The sequence below is a fragment of the Solanum stenotomum genome, unplaced genomic scaffold (genome assembly GCF_019186545.1).
Source record: "Solanum stenotomum isolate F172 unplaced genomic scaffold, ASM1918654v1 scaffold14818, whole genome shotgun sequence".
Lineage (NCBI taxonomy): Eukaryota > Viridiplantae > Streptophyta > Magnoliopsida > Solanales > Solanaceae > Solanum > Solanum stenotomum.
This window is the reverse complement of record NW_026023233.1, coordinates 21,396-40,396: the sequence shown is the minus strand read 5'-3', so window position 1 is coordinate 40,396 and position 19,001 is coordinate 21,396. Positions and strand designations below refer to the sequence as shown.

General features: G+C 37.2%; 1 protein-coding gene across 1 annotated transcript; it reads right to left on the bottom strand.

Moving 5' to 3' along the window:
* Positions 1 to 327: 327 nt before the first annotated feature.
* Positions 328 to 16,758, bottom strand: LOC125850184 (beta-amyrin synthase-like). The gene is made up of 17 exons (XM_049530064.1): positions 16,608 to 16,758; positions 16,447 to 16,536; positions 16,171 to 16,368; positions 15,430 to 15,514; positions 15,091 to 15,257; positions 4,401 to 4,589; positions 4,190 to 4,303; positions 3,878 to 3,997; positions 3,679 to 3,801; positions 3,470 to 3,568; positions 3,203 to 3,259; positions 3,005 to 3,051; positions 2,744 to 2,887; positions 2,489 to 2,666; positions 2,054 to 2,134; positions 1,545 to 1,628; positions 328 to 1,107 (listed from the first exon to the last, which is right to left on the bottom strand). The coding sequence occupies exons 2-17, from the start codon at positions 16,531 to 16,533 to the stop codon at positions 985 to 987; spliced, it is 1,896 nt and encodes a 631-aa protein (XP_049386021.1). The 5' UTR covers positions 16,534 to 16,536; positions 16,608 to 16,758; the 3' UTR covers positions 328 to 984.
* Between the last annotated feature and the right edge of the window lie 2,243 nt (positions 16,759 to 19,001).

The window sequence follows — 19,001 nt, the reverse complement described above, 5'->3', positions numbered from 1 at the left end:
TTATCGTTTATTCATATCATCATATAATCTTAGAAAATTTTCACTTGAGATAAGCTTAGTTGTGAGCCCAAAGTCCATTTTCTTAAATACTAACAATATAGTTAGGTAAACACAACCTAAAATATCCTAGGTGGCCAATTATAAACCAATATAACTTGACTTTTAGATAACTGTGCCTACCACAAACTTTCTACTAGCTATGGCTGTAGACTGTAAACGTCAAAAAAGTGTCTCAATTTTAGGAAATTTCACATTTTTCATTGCGGACAAAATCTTTCCAAATTTTGCTATAATAGAAGTTACAAAACGGTAGAGGTAGGCCGAAGAAAAATATGAGTGAGAGGTGATTAGAAGGGACACATCACAACCTCAACTTATTGAGGATATTACTCTATATGAGAAGGTATGGCAGACGATGATTATGATAGAAGGCTAGTATGTAGTGAACTGATATCGCACTTCATGTGTGAGGAGGCAGAGGGCTAACCTCCTCTTTTGTTTCTCCTTTATACTAATATTATTTAGTAATCACATAGTTTATTTGTCCTTCAGTGTTTATTACTATCTATTGTTTATGCATTTTTCCATCTTATTTTCTAATAACCATGCTTCAAATTCTTTTTTTTCTTTTGAGTCAAGTGTCTATCTGGAATAGTCTCTCTATCTCTACGAGGTAGTTATAAAGACTATGTATACTCTATCCTCCCTAGATACTTCATGTAGATTTCACTAGATATGTTGTTATTGTAGACATATATGTATCAACTTAAGTCAAGGATCTGTTGATCAAAACAACCTCTATATAACAGCTAAATATATAAAGAGAAGGTCGGCATATATCCTCCTCCAAACTCATTTCTAGAACTATACTGATATATTGTTGTTGTTGTATATCTCAACTTTTATTGGCGCATAAATCTTGCGAACTCGTTTTTTAAACTAATTTCCAACATAAATTAATACACATAGTCAGCTAATATATATTTAGTTGTTTTTCAATGGTACTAGGACATTTTTGCGGTATTCAGCCAAACCCCACAATGGAAATATATTTCTATATGCTGCATAGTGCAACATGCAATTCTTCATGACAACTCCAGTTATTTCCTGCATATATTTATGAAGTGAAACACAGTCAGATAAAAGGAATATTTTGATAAAACTGATTTTAGCAATCTCTCTTCTTTTAGAAAGGGCATGTATAGTAACTAATCAAGGAAAAAAGTTCAAGCATGTCATCAAACTTTCAGAAATGGCTCAGTCATGCCATATGTTAATAGTTGGGCTTATTTATGTCATCACCGTGACAAAAAGTCCACATTCGTGCCACTCTTCACTAAAAGTTTGATGGAATATTTGAGCTTTTCTCCATTAATCAATGTCAAACATCAAATATGACCAGATTGTTTGAGTCAACTATATGAATCATCTATGTTCGCTTCGTTTAACTCTAGTCTATTTCGTTCCAATACGCAAAAACTTGTTCTTTTAAACGGTCGAAGAATCTTCTCCTTTGTCTACCTTGTCATTTATAGAGTAATTACCTGTTGTGGGAAGTCACCATCTTCCATCTGAGAATTAATCAACAGCCTTGCCGCACGGTGGAGGGGTCTTGGATCTCTATCAAACTGTCCAAGTAGGAAAGTTGGTAAAGAACTCTTTTAGAAAAAAGTTTTGCTATGATTGTGGAATAAATTACAGCATTTACTAATGGCATAATAGCATTAACAGACATTCAAACTTAGCTTTAGCTGGTAAGTAAGCACTCCAACTTTGAAAGTGCACATCTAGACACCTCAACTGGAAACAAAACACTCCAACTCTCTTCATTGTGTCTCGTGGACACCCTATGCTGATGTGGCACATAAATTTTGAAGGTGTGTTATGTCTAGATGATCATTTTGTGAAGTTGAAGTGTTTAACTCACGTAATGGAAACGATTGAAATGCCTAGATGTGCACTCTCAAAGTTGTAGTGCTTACTTGTCAGCTAAGACCAAGTTTGAGTGTCTGTTTATGTATTATGCTTTTACTAATAGTAACAATGAATTCACCTGGCCAGAGTGAATCAATCCCATCAATGCCCATGCAGTTTGTACAAGATTTGAGTGTTCTGTTTCAAGCTCTCTATATACCTGTTTGATCAAATACAAAGCTAAGTCACGGTTATATTTTCCAGTCATCTTTGTACTCTTCTTTAGCGGTAAATATGCGTGCCAATAGAAAACTTGACTCAAAATATTCAGTATTGGAATGAAATGGTTCCAACTGGAGTAAGATGCATGTCCAGAGTACATATAACCTATGTTGTTGGGACTCTCCAAAAACGTTGTTGCAACCATGTTGGATCGTCCAAAAATGCACAACTTTTGGAGGATCCGACACACACCAAGTGGCATTCTAAGCAACATATCATATATACGACCTTAGCAATGCACAAATTAAGATGTAGGTGTAGTTATTGTTGTTTTACATAGCTTTTACGTTACCTTGTCAGGACAAGAATGGTAGCTTTCTCCCCAACCACCATCAGACCTTTGACTTCGTAACAGAAATTCAACGCCTTTACGAACAGCTGCAGAGTTGCTGTAACTCTTGCCTGCTGCAGCAAGCCCTCCAAGAGCAAACCAGGAAGCATATGTAAAGCACACACCCCAGGAACCATACCTGTTGACATGATTAATCGTGTCATATGTATCGGTAGAGCAGAAAGTTGAAGGACTCGCAAGAAAAATATTATATACCATGAACCATCAGGCTTCTGTACATCATTAAGATATTTAACAGCATTATCAATGAAATTGTCAATCTCTGTGGTCCGGTGTCCAGGGTATAGCTTTTTAAACAGAACTAGTGCTTGGATTGATGCGCCAGTGCACTCAACATACCTGGATTAACATGTAATCAGTGTGAAGCTGTTGTTAGAATAGGAATAGTTTATAGTCTCCTACTTGGTAAGGGATTGTATTATAGTGTCTATAAATAGGGTTTTGACAGAATCTTACTCATGCTCAATGACAATGTCCGCAAAAAGTTCAGTAGTATTGAGCAACTGTCAGTGAATATAACAGAAAAAGAAAGTTACATATTCAGGTTCTGGATGACTATAGAAGAAGTTGAATGCTGTTAACAACCTTGAAATGAAGCAGATAGATAAAATTCCTATATTGTGAATCTCAAACTAAAACAATTATTTTACTTACCTCTAAATACTGTGAGGCACCTGCAGGCTCCCAAGCTGCTAAACCCCCATTTTTGCTCTGCAATTTTATTTAAATGGATCTCAATATTGCTAGAAATGTGCCAAATGATGAGTGACTAAATTCAGAAAATATGAATCTGTAACATAGGTAGCCATGTATCGGACTACTCGAGGTAAGATATAGGTTTCTCTTGGAATTTTCGTACAAGCAGCAGACAACTTCAGATTGAATAACTAGTGATTTTAGGACACATTAATCAGTTTTTACCTGGAAGGTAAGAATAACATCCACTGAGTCATACAGTCGTGCAGGTTCGATTGCCTCACCAACTAAATCTGAAGGCATTGTAGAGAAGAAAAGGCAGCACTAGAGAAACAAAATTAAGAAGATATCAGGCAATCTACTAGCATTATCATCTTGCTACTTTTCAGTAATTACAAGAAGTTGGAATCTTATTTTATTGAATAGATAGTTACCTTTAATGCTTCGGCAGTGGAATCAGATACTTGCCATCCATGATCTTGATCTGAAAAAGTCCACGATCCTTTTGAGATATGCCGATACATCCCTTTAAAATCACCAGAAGGATTGTCCTTCACCTAGCAACAAAGTCACTTACATTAATAAGGTCCACATTTTGAAAGAGTTGTTATGCTCATGATTTAAACATCCAACCTGCGATGTTTTTATGAAGTCATGTCCTTTTCTCAGAGTATCTAATATCTCATCATTCATCTCGCAGGCCAATAATGCTTGAATAGTAAAACTAGTATCCCATGCTTGACTACCGAAACTCTGCAATTCAACAACAAATACTCACCTATTTCAGTAAGAATTGTTTGCATCATTTCAGAATAGGAAAAGGGGCTAATTTTTTATTTTACAAACGCGTGTTTAAGTGTAAACCAGATGCTATTTCTTAACTCATTGTGGTTTGTGAAATAGTATGATTTCCTTAATTACAAAAGATAATTCATATATACCAACCTGCATTTTCATTCCATCTTCAGCTACCCATAAATAATCTGGAATCCGAGCAAGATGTTTTTTGAAATAACTGCCATTTGGATCCTCAACCCAACAAGCAAGCATACACAATACCTACACCATCCATGTGTTACAGAAGTGTCAGAGGATTGAAGTCGTTAAGAAAATGCAGGTATTTTGTAATTTGTCCAAAATGAATAAGTTGTCATACTTTATTAATACATCCAATGGTGATGTATCGGCTATTCTCGTCTTCATAATGTATATGTTTCATGGTAACTGCAAGAGCTTTATTTCTCAGCTTGTTGAAAGGCCAACGAGTCAATAGAGTCTCGGTACATATGTTGAGACTGTCCCACATCAAATCTTGAACCCATGGATGAGGGTAATAGAGATCCTCCTAGCGCAACAAGTTTGTGTTTGAGCATTTGTACAAAATAGTATGATATCTATACTAACTTGAACACCGAGGACTCATTTGGTCCGTAGACAAATTTATAGAGGGATAAATAATATTGAATATTATGTTGAGATTTATTTCTAATCTCAATAATCAAACGACCCTTGATAGTCATACCTTTGCACATAAATGGCGTACTCTTTTCCAGTTAATTTCATCGTATGGTTGACTATATAACTCAACCCTCAATTGCAAAATGAGAGGTGTGATTGGACCAACAAATCTCTTCCCATAGAGATAAGACATTGGCATGTAAACCATTCGACAGTAACACCACATTTTTGCTGCATTTAGATTAAGAGTCAAAATACTTGGTAGATCAATATATGGACACCAATAGAGAACGACATCAACCAGAAAACATTGCATAGCAAATCCTTAAAACTAATATCTACAATAAAATGAACTGAGAATTTTAAAATGTGTATGTGTAAGCAATAACAAATATTGATCAACCTGGATTCATAGGAAGAAAAGATGGAAGAATCCAAAACTCCGGGGGCATTGGATTGGTTCCTAACCACTCAAAAGCTCCAAGAATCTGAATGACAAGAAGGAAGATTTATCAGCAACAAGAAGGCACTAAATCTTTAGTAGTATAAGAGAAACTCGTTAAATTATCAGCAACAAGAAGGACAAGTTAGAGGGCATATTTATGTAGTATGCCAATAATTTAACAAGTTTCTCTTATACTACTAAAGATAAGAAAGAGCTTTTGCAAAATCAGGTCAGCTAAATGATCACAACTGACTGTCCACAATAAGTGCAGTGATAATGTTACAGAATCACTACAGATTTGTATATGATTGTGTATATATTAGCATAACTGATTTATAGGGATTTGGCTATCTAGTTACCATAGTTAACTTTGTCTCTTTGTGTATTTATACCATTTATTCGTTGAGTAATAAGACAAGTTATTCAAGTTATTCTTCCTACCTTATTAGTGACATGGTATCTGTTAGAATAGAAATAGGTATTTCCTACTTAGAATAGAAATAGGAATAGGAATAGAAATAAGAATAGGAATCCTAGTTGGAAAGGATTCCAATGTAGTGTCTATAAATAGGGTCTCAATGTAACTATTTAGATACACAATTCAATAATATTTTTCGTATATATTTCTCACATGGTATCAGAGCATTGGTGAGAACAAACAAGTGACCGTATGTCTACGTCAATTTCCGGTGACTGTTGGGTCTGTTTTTGTTATTCTTTTTTCTTTCTGTGGGTGTTGTGCGAAAACCAACACCACCATGAGGCTCGAAAAGCCCCCGCGACCAAACCCCAGCCAAAACCACTGGAAAACATCACCCCACGCACTCTCACGCACCGATCGGAGGTGGTAATTTCCGGCGAGATCTGTCTCACGCGCCGGCGCGTGAGGGCTTTTCTGATCATATTTTTTGAGATTTTTTTTTTGACAGTTGGGATCGTCCAGCCATTCCGACCAGGCCCATACTGTTTTTGACCAGATCCGATCGCCGGAATTAGGGTTCCGGCTATTTCCAGGCAGTTTCCGGCAATTTTTCTTCGAGATTTGAATTTTTCGACAATCAGATCTCAATAATCAAGTTTTTTTTCATTGTTTCCAAGACAAATTTAGCATAATGTCTTTTGGGTGTGATGTTTTTGGTTCCAAAAATATGGGGATTGGAAGTTCTAGCCCTATAATCACTTCTGAACTTTTATTGGGAAGTTCAAACTATTTATCTTGGGCTTCCTCGGTTGAGCTGTGGTGCAAGGGTCAAGGTGTCCAAGATCACTTAACGAACAAGGCTTATGAGGTAGATGTAAAGGCAAAGACTAGTGAGGAAGATACAAAAGCCAAAGCACAATGGGAGAAAGTAGATGCTCAATTATGTAGTGTCCTATGGCGTTCTATTGATTCCAAGTTGATGCCCTTGTTTCGCCCATTCCAGACGTGTTATACAGTTTGGGAAAAGGCTTGTGCTTATACACTAATGACATATCTCGATTCTATGATGTGATATCTCGATTGACCAACTTAAAGAAACAAGAATCCGATATGTCTACTTACTTGGGACAGGTACAGGCAGTCATGGAGGAATTTGACACATTGATGCCAGTTACTACGAATGTGGAAAAACAACAAGAACACAGACAAACATTGTTTCTAGTTCTTACTCTTGCTGGACTTTCTCCTGATCATGATTCTGTACGTGATCAGATTTTAGCTAGCCCTACAGTTTCTATAATCGATGAATTATTCTCTCGTCTCCTTCGTCTTGCAGCACCTCCCAGTCACAAGGTAGTTTCATCACCCATTGTTGACTCATCTATTCTCGCATCTCAAACCTTTGAAAAGCGTACATATCAATCTATGGAGAATCGGCGAGGGGGAGGGCGTTTTGGGAAACCTCGATCCAAGTGTAGTCATTGTCATAAGCCTGGACACACTCGTGATATATGTTATATTTTGCATGGTCCACCACCCAGTTATGATACTATTGTTCTAAAGGAATATAATGAGTTCCTTCGAAATCGCGCAAGTAAACAGACATCTCCCCCAGTAGCATATGGTGCTCAACCTAATCAACCATCTAATAATGCTCATATTGCTCAGACAGAATATGATGAGTTCCTTCAGTATCGTGCAAATAAGCAAACGTCTCCACAAGTAGTTTCAGTTGCACAACCTGATGTCTCTGTTGCGGGTAATTCTTTTGCTTGTGTGTCATAATCTAGTACTCTTGGAACATGGGTCATGGACTCTAGGGCTTCTGATCATATCTTTGGTAATAAATCACTTTTATCCGATATTGTTTATTCACAATCTCTTCCAGCTATTACTTTAGCCAATGGGATCCAAACAAAACCAAAAGGGGTTGGAAAAGCCAAACCCCTATCTTCTGTCACCCTAGACTCTGTTCTTTATGTCCCTGGTTCTCCTTTTAATCTAGCATCTGTTAGTCGTTTGACGAAAGCCCTACATTATAGCATAACTTTTTTCGATGATTTTTTTCTCATGCAGGACCGCAGTACGGGACAGATGATTGGAATAGGACATGAATCACAAGGCCTTTACTGTCTTACCTCTTCAAATTCCTTAGCAGCATGCTCCGTTACAGATTCCCCAGATCTAATTCACAAACGTTTGAGACATTCGAGTCTATCCAAACTGCAAAAGATGGTGCCTAGTTTGTCTAGTTTATCCACATTAGATTGTGAGTCGTGTCAACTTGAGAAACACACTCGTGCTACGTTTTCTTGTAGTACTGAGGGTCGTTCAGAGTCAATTTTTTCATTAGTTCATTTTGATATTTGGGGTCCTAGTAGAGTCAGTTCCACCTTAGGATTTCGTTATTTTGTTAGTTTCATTGATGATTATTCAAAATGTACTTGGATTTTCTTAATGAAAGATCGTTCTAAGTTATTTTCTATTTTCAAAAGTTTCTTTTCTGAAATACAAAATCAGTTTGGTGTTTCTATTCGTACTTTTCGTAGTGATAATGCCTTAGAATACTTATCCTCCCAATTTCAGGAGTTTATGACTCACCAAGGCATTATTCACCAGACTACTTGTCCATACACCCCTCAACAAAACGGTGTAGCTGAAAGAAAAAATCGGCATCTTATTGAGACCACTCGTACTCTTCTCCTTTAATCCAATGTTCCACTGCGTTTTTAGGGAGATGCAGTTCTTACGTCTTGTTATTTGATAAATAAAATGTCCTCTTCTTTTATTCAGAATCAGGTTCCCCATTCCATACTGTTTCCTCAGTCACATCTCTATCCTATCCCTCCTCGTGTCTTTAGGAGCACATGCTTTGTTCATAACTTATCCCAGGAAGAGATAAATTAGCTCCTCGTGCCCTCAAATGTGTCTTTCTTGGTTACTCTCGAGTCCTAAAAGGGTATCGTTGTTATTCACATGATCTTCATCGATACCTTATGTCCGCTGATGTTACGTTTTTTGAGTCTCAGCCTTACTATACATCTTCTGATCATCCTGATGTCTCTATGGTCTTACCCATACCTTAGGTTTTACCTGTGCCAACCTTTGAGGAATCTACGGTTACTTCTACATCTCCAGTTGTAGTGCCACCACTACTAACTTATCATCGCCGTCCACGTCCAACCCTAGTCCCAGATGATTCATGTCATGCGCCGGACACTGCTCCTACTGCGGACTTGCCTCCTCCTAGCCAACCGCTTGCACTTCAAAAAGGTATACGATCCACTCGAAATACTAACCCACATTATACCTTCTTAAGTTATCATCGTCTATCATCACCCCATTATGCATTTGTGTCGTCTTTGTCCTCTATTTCCATTCCTAAGACTACAGGTGAAGCACTTTCTCATTCTGGATGGAGGCAGGCTATGGTTGATGAGATGTCTGCTTTACATAAGAGTGGTACTTGGGAGCTTGTCTCCCTTCCTGCAGGTAAATCTACTGTTGGTTGTCGTTGGGTTTATGCAGTTAAAATTGGTCCAGACGGTCAAGTTGATCGACTTAAGGCTCGCCTTGTTGCCAAAGGGTATACTCAGATATTTGGGCTAGATTATAGTGACACTTTCGCTCCTGTGGCTAAAATTGCATCTGTTCGTCTTTTTCTATCTATGGCTGCCGTTCGTCATTGGCCTCTTCATCAGTTGGACATTAAGAATGCTTTTCTGCATGGTGATCTTGAGGAAGAAGTCTATATGGAGCAACCACCTGGTTTTGTTGCTCAGGGGGAGTCTAGTAGCCTTGTATGTCGATTGCGCAGGTCACTCTATGGTCTAAAACAGTCTCCTCGAGCTTGGTTCGGGAAGTTCAGCACAGTAATTCAGGAGTTTGGCATGACTCGTAGTGGAGCTGATCACTCTGTGTTTTATCGGCATTCTGCACCAAGTCGATGTATCTATTTGGTTGTTTACGTTGATGATATTGTTATCACCGGTAATGATCAAGATGGTATCACCGATTTGAAGCAACATCTCTTTAAGCACTTCCAAACTAAAGACCTTGGCAGATTGAAGTATTTTCTAGGTATTGAGGTTGCTCAGTCTAGATCAGGTATTGTTATTTCTCAACGCAAGTATGCCTTAGACATTCTTGAGGAGACAGGAATGATGGGATGTAGACCTGTTGACACTCCTATGGATCCGAATGTTAAACTCCTTCCAGGACAGGGGGAGCCACTTAGTAATCCTGAAAGGTATAGACGGCTTGTTGGAAAGTTGAATTATCTCACAGTGCCTAGACCTGACATCTCTTTTCCTGTGAGTGTTGTAAGTCAGTTTATGACTTCCCCTTGTGATAGTCATTGGGAAGCAGTTGTTCGTATTCTGCGATATATAAAGTCAGCTCCCGGTAAAGGACTACTCTTTGAGGATCAAGGCCATGAGCATATCATTGGATATACAGACGCTGATTGGGCAGGATCACCCTCTGACAGATGTTCGACATCCGAATATTGTGTTTTAGTAGGAGGTAATTTGGTGTCGTGGAAGAGTAAGAAACAGAATGTGGTTGCTCGATCTAGTGCAGAATCAGAATATCGAGCAATGGCGATAGCAACTTGTGAGCTAGTTTGGATCAAACAGTTGTTGGGAGAACTAAAATTTGGCAAAGTTGATCAGATGGAACTTGTGTGTGATAATCAAGTGGCTCTTCATATCGCATCAAATCCAGTGTTTCATGAAAGGACTAAGCACATTGAGATTGACTGTCACTTTGTCAGAGAAAAGATACTCTTGGGAGATATTGTTACGAAATTTGTGAAGTCAAATGATCAGCTTGCAGATATCTTCACCAAGTCCCTCACATGTCCTCCTATTAATTACATCTGTAACAAGCTAGGTACATATGATTTGTATGCACCAGCTTGAGGGGGAGTGTTAGAATAGAAATAAGTATTTCCTAGTTAGAATATAAATAGGAATAGGAATAGGAATAGGAATAAGAATAGGAATCCTAGTTGGAAAAGGATTCCAATGTAGTGTTTATAAATAGGGTCTCAATGTAACTATTTAGATACACAATTCAATAATATTTTTCGTATATATTTCTCACAGTATTAGAGCCAAGCTTCTGATTCGCCCGTATTGGGTCAGCAACTCCACCGGGAAATTGACAACTTTTCCAGTAGTTGCCTAACTGTTGGAGGTGGTCGCCTTGATAGTTTTTGGTTGCTTTGTGGTGGTTTCAGATCATATAGCCACGTTTGAAGAAAGGGAAAATTTATTTTGAAAAAAAATAAACAAATCTTCAGACCAGATTCTGTTGTTTCTTTGTTGGTTAGGTTTGAGTTTCTTATATGTCGTTCTGTTTCTATGTTTCTGAAGTAATATTTAGGAGGCTGCGTGTGTTAGAAACTATCTTTGGTGGACTCCCTGTTCAGATCAAATTGTGACTTATTTGGGTCTTCTTCCTTCGTTACAATTTGAGACTTATTGGGTTTTTGTTAGTTCTCTGAGTTTGTTTGACTGGATTCCGATTTGCTTGATTCTTTGATTTGTTCGAGAGATTCACTGGATTGGATTTTTATTTCTGTCCAACAGAGACTTGGTTTGGATAATTCCAGCTTTGGACAATTTTGTATCAATTTATTTTGATATTGTGAGTTGGGGAATGACTGCTTCTAGTTCAATATCTGATAAAATGGTTTTGGTTTCCGCTGAAGAATTTTCTGAATTCTCTCAATATCAGAAATCATTGAAGGAATCCACTTCAGTTAATGTTTTACTGAGTCAACTAAACCATGTCTTATGACCTCTTCAAATAAATGGGTCATTGATTCAGGTGCCACAAATCACATGACAGGTAATCCTAATAATTTTTCTAGCTTTCAATCACACAAAGCACCATCTCCAGTTACTGTAACCGATGGATCAACTTGTAATAGTGTTGGATATGGGACTATTAAGCCAACCTCCTCTATTACCCTGTCGTCTGTACTTAGTCTACCAAAGTTGGTTTTTAATTTGATTTCTGTAAGCAAAGTTACTAGAGATCTTAATTGTTATATTTCGCTCTTTCCCGATCATTGTTTGTTTCGTGATCTTAAGACAAATCAGGTTATTGGTAAAGGACATGTAGTTGATGATCTCTACATCCTTGATGAATGGGAGCCTCGGTTTGTTGCATGCTCTAGTGTCGTGTCTCTATTTGAAGCACATTGTCGATTGAGACATCCTTCTCTACCTCTGTTAAAGAAGCTATGTCCTCAGTTCCATAATATTCCTTTATTGGAATGTGAATCCTGTCGATTTGCAAAACATCACCGCAGCTCATTAAGTCCAAGGGTTAACAAACGGGCTGAGTCGGCTTTTGAGTTAGTTCATTCTGATGTTTGGGGACTGTGTCCTGTCGTCTCCAAAACTGGGCATAAGTATTTTGTCACTTTTGTGGATGATTTCTCACGGATGACTTGGATTTATTTTATAAAGAGTCGTTCTGAAGTGTTTACTCACTTTTGTGCCTTCTACGCTGAAGTTAAGACTCAGTTCAATGCTTCGGTACATATTTTAAGAAGCGACAATGCCAAAGAATATATGTCAGAACTGTTTCAGACATACATGAGACAACGTGGTATTCTCCACCAGTCTTCATGTGTTGATACACCCCCTCAAAATGGAGTTGTTGAGAGGAAGAATAGGCATCTACTTGAGACAGCTCGGGCACTTTTGTTCCAAATGAAGGTTCCTTAACAGTTTTGGGTAGATGCGGTCTCCACGACTTATTTTTTGATTAATCGCATGCCATCTACTGTGCTTGTTGGTAACTGGCCTTACACTGTTCTTTTTCCAAATAAGTCACTATTTCCTGTTGAACCCAAGATATTTGGAAGCACATGCTATGTTCGAGATGTTCGACCATTTGTTACCGAGTTAGATCCCAAGGCATTGAAGTGTGTTTTTCTAGGCTATTCTCGCCTTCAAAAAGGGTATCGATGTTATTCTACTCAACTTGGGAAATATCTTGTGTCAAGTGATGTGGTATTTTCAGAGACTACACCATTCTTTTATGCACCTCCCAGTTCTACAAGCCAAGAGGAGGAAGATGAGTGGTTAGTGTATCAAGTCACCAGTGTTTTGACAAAACAATCAGATTTTGTTTCTCCAACTCCCAATTCTTCTGTGGATCATTACTCACCCGTTGTACCTTCCGTGCCTGCCCCATCTGCACTAGCAAGTCCACCATTTGTTCAAGTTTACTCTAGGAGGCGAGAGACCAATGATTTTTGTCATGAACCTATTTCTTCATCATCTGACCCTCCTCTGTCTGCTCCTCCAGAAAACCTTGATCTCCCTATTGCCCTTCGCAAAGGTACACGTGCCTGCAAATCTACATATTCCATTGCTAATTTTGTTTCCTATGATCGCTTATCCTCTACTTCTAGATCTTTGATTGTTTCTCTAGACTCCGTCTCTGTACCCAAAACAGTGAAGGAGGCTTTGAATCATCCCGAATGGTCTAATGCAATGCTTGATGAAATACATGCCTTAGAGGAGAACCGCACATGGGATTTGGTGGATTTACCTAAGGGAAAGAAACCAGTGGGATGCAAGTGGGTCTTCACAGTTAAAGTTAATCCAGATGGTTCCATAGCAAGACTTAAGGCTAGACTTGTGGCTAAAGGGTATGCTCAGACATATGGAGTAGATTATTCTGACACATTCTCTCCGATTGCCAAACTCACTTCTGTTCGCTTGTTCATTTCTCTAGCTGCTTCTGAGAATTGGCCTTTGCATCAGTTGGATATCAAGAAAGCGTTTCTACATGGTGATCTTCAAGAGGAAGTGTATATGGAGCAACCACCAGGTTTTGTTGCTCAGGGGGAGTATGAGAAAGTCTGTCATTTGAAGAAGTCTTTGTATGGCTTGAAGCAAAGTCCTCGAGCTAGGTTTGGTAAGTTCAATGAGGTAGTTCAGGATTTTGGGTTAAAAATGAGCAAACATGATCACTCTGTCTTCTACCGACAATCGACAACTGGCATTATTCTCCTTGTTGTATATGTTGATGACATTGTCATTACAGGAAGTGATTATGTGGGCATCTCTTCCCTCAAGTCTTTCCTACATACTAGGTTTCATACAAAAGACTTAGGCCAGTTGAAGTACTTTTTGGGAGTAGAAGTAAATAGAAGCAAGAGGGGAATTTTTTTGTCTCAGAGAAAGTATATTCTTGACCTACTTAGAGACACAGGAAAATTGGCAGCCAAACCTTGTAGTACTCCAATGGTTCCCAACGTGAATCTTTTGAAAGATGATGGTGATCCTTTTAATGATCCAGAAAAATACAGAAGGTTAGTTGGGAAGTTAAACTATCTTACTGTGACTCGTCCAGATATTACTTTTGCAGTAAGTGTTGTTAGCCAGTTCATATTTGTGCCTACAATCAAACATTGGGAAGCTTTGGAACAAATTCTATGTTACTTAAAAGGAGCTCCTGGACTTGGTATATTGTATAGCAATCACAGTCATACTCGTATTGAGTGCTTTGCAGATGCTGACTATGCCGGATCCAAGATTGATAGAAGATCGACAACAGGTTATTGTGTCTTTGTTGGAGGGAACCTAGTTTCATGGAGGAGTAAGAAGCAAAGTGTTGTATCTCGATCTAGCGCCGAATCTGAGTACAGAGCTATGTCACAGTCTACGTGTGAGATTATGTGGATACATCATCTTTTAACGGAACTTTGTCTAAAGCATCATACACTAGCAAAACTCTGGTGTGATAATCAAGTTGCTCTTCATATTTTCTCAAATCCAGTGTATCATGAAAGAACTAAACATATTGAGGTTGATTGTTATTTTATGGAGAGCAACTAGCTGATTGTTCACAAAAGCGTTGACTGGAACTCGAGTTGATTATCTTTGTAACAAGCTGGGCATGATCAATATCTTCTCCAGCTTGAGGGGGAGTGTTACAGAATCACTACAGATTTGTATATGATTGTGTATATATTAGTGATTGTGTATATATTAGCATAGCTGATTTATAGGGATTTGGCTATCTAGTTACCATAGTTAACTTAGTCTCCTTGTGTATTTATACCATTGTATTCGTTGAGTAATAAGACAAGTTATTCAAGTTATTCTTCCTACCTTATTAGTGACAGATAAGAACCTAAAGGTTGAATCCGCAAACCATCCACAATAAGTGCAGTGGTAAGAACCTAAAGGTGAATCCACTATTCCGCTATTGAGGTGGGAGGTTGGAACTTCCAAAGGACCATAACAAACACCACGATCTGGTCGAACACTGTTGCACCGGTGTTGCCATTTATGGCATGGCGGACACGGAGGGTGGTGGNAACAAGTTTGTGTTTGAGCATTTGTACAAAATAGTATGATATCTATACTAACTTGAACACCGAGGACTCATTTGGTCCGTAGACAAATTTATAGAGGGATAAATAATATTGAATATTATGTTGAGATTTATTTCTAATCTCAATAATCAAACGACCCTTGATAGTCATACCTTTGCACATAAATGGCGTACTCTTTTCCAGTTAATTTGATCGTATGGTTGACTATATAACTCAACCCTCAATTGCAAAATGAGAGGTGTGATTGGACCAACAAATCTCTTCCCATAGAGATAAGACATTGGCATGTAAACCATTCGACAGTAACACCACATTTTTGCTGCATTTAGATTAAGAGTCAAAATACTTGGTAGATCAATATATGGACACCAATAGAGAACGACATCAACCAGAAAACATTGCATAGCAAATCCTTAAAACTAATATCTACAATAAAATGAACTGAGAATTTTAGGATGTGTATGTGTAAGCAATAACAAATATTGATCAACCTGGATTCATAGGAAGAAAAGATGGAAGAATCCAAAACTCCGGGGGCATTGGATTGGTTCCTAACCACTCAAAAGCTCCAAGAATCTGAATGACAAGAAGGAAGATTTATCAGCAACAAGAAGGCACTAAATCTTTAGTAGTTTAAGAGAAATTCGTTAAATTATGAGCAACAAGAAGGCCAAGTTAGAGGGCATATTTATGTATTATGGCAATAATTTAACGAGTTTCTCTTATACTACTAAAGGTAAGAAATAGCTTTTGCAAAATCAGGTCACCTAAATGATCACAACTAACTGTCCACAATAAGTGCAGTGATAAGAACCTAAAGGTTGAATCCACTAACCATCCACAATAAGTGCAATGATAAGAACCTAAAGGTTGAATCCACTATTTCACTATTGAGGTGGGAGGTTGGGACTTCCAAAGGACCATAATAAACACCACGATCCGGTCAAACACTGTTGCACCGCTGTTGCCATTTACGGCACAGCGGACACGGAGGGTGGTGATTGGCTCTTATACCACCGTTACAACCTTAGTGCCGGAGAGTTCAAGGCTATATAAATCCTGCATCATCACCTTGTAGTACCGATGTGGGAATTACGATGGACCATAACACCTGCTCCAACAGATTAATACATACTGATAGTGTAATTATTGTGTACACTACCAGTGTATACAACTTAAATCCTACTATAATATACAGTCTTCTAAAAAGTTATTAAGGTAACTAATCATACCGAGAGCCAAGTTTTCCCCCATGAAGGAATTGCAGTGACACTCCCATGATCAAGAATCCATTCCCTTGCTCTAGCACAGGCATTGTTTTTGCCACCATCTGGTCCTTCTCCAAGGATCCTCATGCATATGTAACTTAGAGCTGAACAGAACATAGTACTGTGACCTTCTATGTGCAAACCCCATCCACCATCTTCATTCTGAATAAAACAGAATGCCATCAGTAATTCAGAGCATTTATTTGCACTAGTTATTCATTGTGACATTAAGTCATATACCTGGTGACAGTATATATACCGAAGAATTTCCTTCCGATATTCAGCTGGAAATACAGTATTAAGATGCCCAGTGATATACATACACATAACCTGAAACAATTTTGGCTTTAGTCCATCCATTTTATCAAAAGAATTTTACAAATCCAAATGAAAAAACTTACCAGAGGTGGAAGAAAGAAAAGAGGACCTGCATTTTCAGCAGGCCAATGTCCATCAGTAGCCTGTAAAGCTGAGAAGAAATGAACTGCTCTACGCAATGCAATTGTAGCAATTTCATGGCTAATTTCTTCTCCTTCTTCTACTTTTACTGCTCCAATTCTCTGTTTGAAGTTCTTCTCTCCCAGAAACTGGAGAGAAGTTAGTTAGACAGTTACAAAGTTAGTTAGCTAGGAATCTTCTAGTTGTTAGGCAATGGCAGCAATGAATTGTAAATATTATGAAGTGGTTATCATTTGCTGTAAAAGTTTCAAACTATATTTTTTCTGTCATTTTAATATCTATACAGAGCAATAAATTGTAAATATTATGAAGTGGTTATCATTCGCTGTAAAAGTTTCAAACTATATTTTTTCGATCATTTTAATATCTAAACAGAGGTAATGAAAAAAAAAGTCACAATGCTTAACTTTTATAATGTTGGGCCGTGCGAGCATCATCTAGTCTCTTTAAAAGAGTGCATAATTACATGCATCCACATGTTGTCAGAATTTTGAAATCCGTTGACTAATTAATGATCAAAAATACATTTAAATTATATAATTTTTTGAGTTTCATACCAAAATTATTGAGAGTGTAATTTTCATATCTAAATTATTATTTATTAGTTTGAAAAACATATCTCTCTATTTTATTATATCCTCATTATGGTGTGTGTAATACAATCTCTCTTTAATTTAAAAAAATTGCCACACCATACTTTACGTGAACAAAATATTTTATGTTGACAAAAATTAAATATTTTTTTTTTGAGAAAATACATAATTACCCCATTAAAGTAAGACCTATTTTTGAAAAAGACACTCAAACTTTGTGGGGGTCCTAATACACCCCTAAACTAGTTTAATGTGAAATTATTGAACCATTTTTCGATATTTTATAGGTGTATATCACTCACCTGAAGAGCGTGAAAACCAAAAAAAATAAAATTAAACTTCTCTTTTGCAATATTTTTTATTAACTATTTAAATAATATTTTATTTTACTGTTTAATTTGTTTTTCTTTCTTCTCCTTCGTGAGCTTCACCATTGAAGGAGATGACAACAGCTTGAAATTTTTTTCTCTTTTTTTTCTCTCTTTTCGTTTTCCATTTCGATTGGATTTCGACAGAGAGATTTGATTGTAACTAAATAACACAATCTCAGTCCATAAAAGAAAATGCCTTTTTAGTCGGCTTTCTTCCATTGATAACGGAAGCAACAACATATTTGTTGTTTCATCCTCAGATTTCTTCTCCTCTTTCTTGCCCGGCTGGGGTGAGAAGCTTCGGGGAGATGATGGCGACTTTGAAGATAGAATCGTCGGCGTTCAATTAACCCCTGATCAATTTACGAGGGCTGAAATCTTGTTAAGACGAAGCAAAAATAATCTCATTTGTGTTTGGAGAGAGAATTTTTTTTTTCAAGTACAACCCAGGTTGATTTAGAGCAAAAATCAAAGGCAAAATAAATAAAAAAAGACTTTGATAGAAATTTTAATTTGAAAAATAATAATTTTGAAAGCGGATTTGATTTTCCAGTTTTAATTTTGATTTAGTGTTGTAGCAATGGTGGCCACTCCAGGACGAAGGAGATCAATAGATGGGTTAAGCGAAGAAGAAAGAAAAAATAAAGAATCAAAACTAACAAAAAAAAACATAAATAAAAACAAAGATTAAGAAATTATATAAAAATTGACACATGGCAAGCAATAATTGGTGCGTGACTTCACCTTCTTTCTTATAAGTGGGTTTGACCCAAAAATGGGGTATTTATATTACTTTCAAATTGTTCAATGGGGTATTAGGATCCTTGTAAAGTTTCAGTGTCTTTTTAGAAAAAGTGTTATAGTTGAATGGGGTAATTATATATATATTTTATAGCTATGAAAATTTTATTACCAAAGTAAGAACCCACGCTCAAATAACAAAAACAAAAGTCACTGGACATAGTCCTAGTTCTGATTGAGCACCCTCACTCCTTTACTACCTATCTAGCTCTAGCAAGGATAGAAATTAAGCTTGGACAAAACTCTAGCTAATTTAGGCTACTTGGAAACACAATAGTATATATCTTGGATTATCAATCTCACAATTGTATTACTATTAGTTAAAGTTAAAGATTAAAGTATTACTATTCCCCGAAAAAATTATAAAATAAAATGTAAAATATTTTTCTTATCACACTCCACCATTTCCTCTCACTGTACCCCCAAACCAAATTTTCAATTTTTTTTAAAAGGTATTCTTTTATAAAAAAAATTATTTTTTGTTAAAAAAAATTCTACCCCGCCCACATAATCCTCTGCTTCTATTTTTTTCCCCTCATTTTGTATTAGATATATGTTTGTTAAAAAGTAT

What these genes read in the sequence shown, in the direction of transcription:
- LOC125850184 (XM_049530064.1), bottom strand. Translation starts at nt 16,533, where the DNA reads ATGTGTATGTATATCACTGGGCATCTTAATACTGTATTTCCAGCTGAA. An exon ending in GTGCCTCACAGTATTTAGAG is followed by an intron (nt 3,052 to 3,202) that starts GTAAGTAAAATA and finishes ATTCACTGACAG; the next exon opens with TTGCTCAATACTACTGAACT. An exon ending in GATTGATTCACTCTGGCCAG is followed by an intron (nt 1,629 to 2,053) that starts GTGAATTCATTG and finishes CTACTTGGACAG; the next exon opens with TTTGATAGAGATCCAAGACC.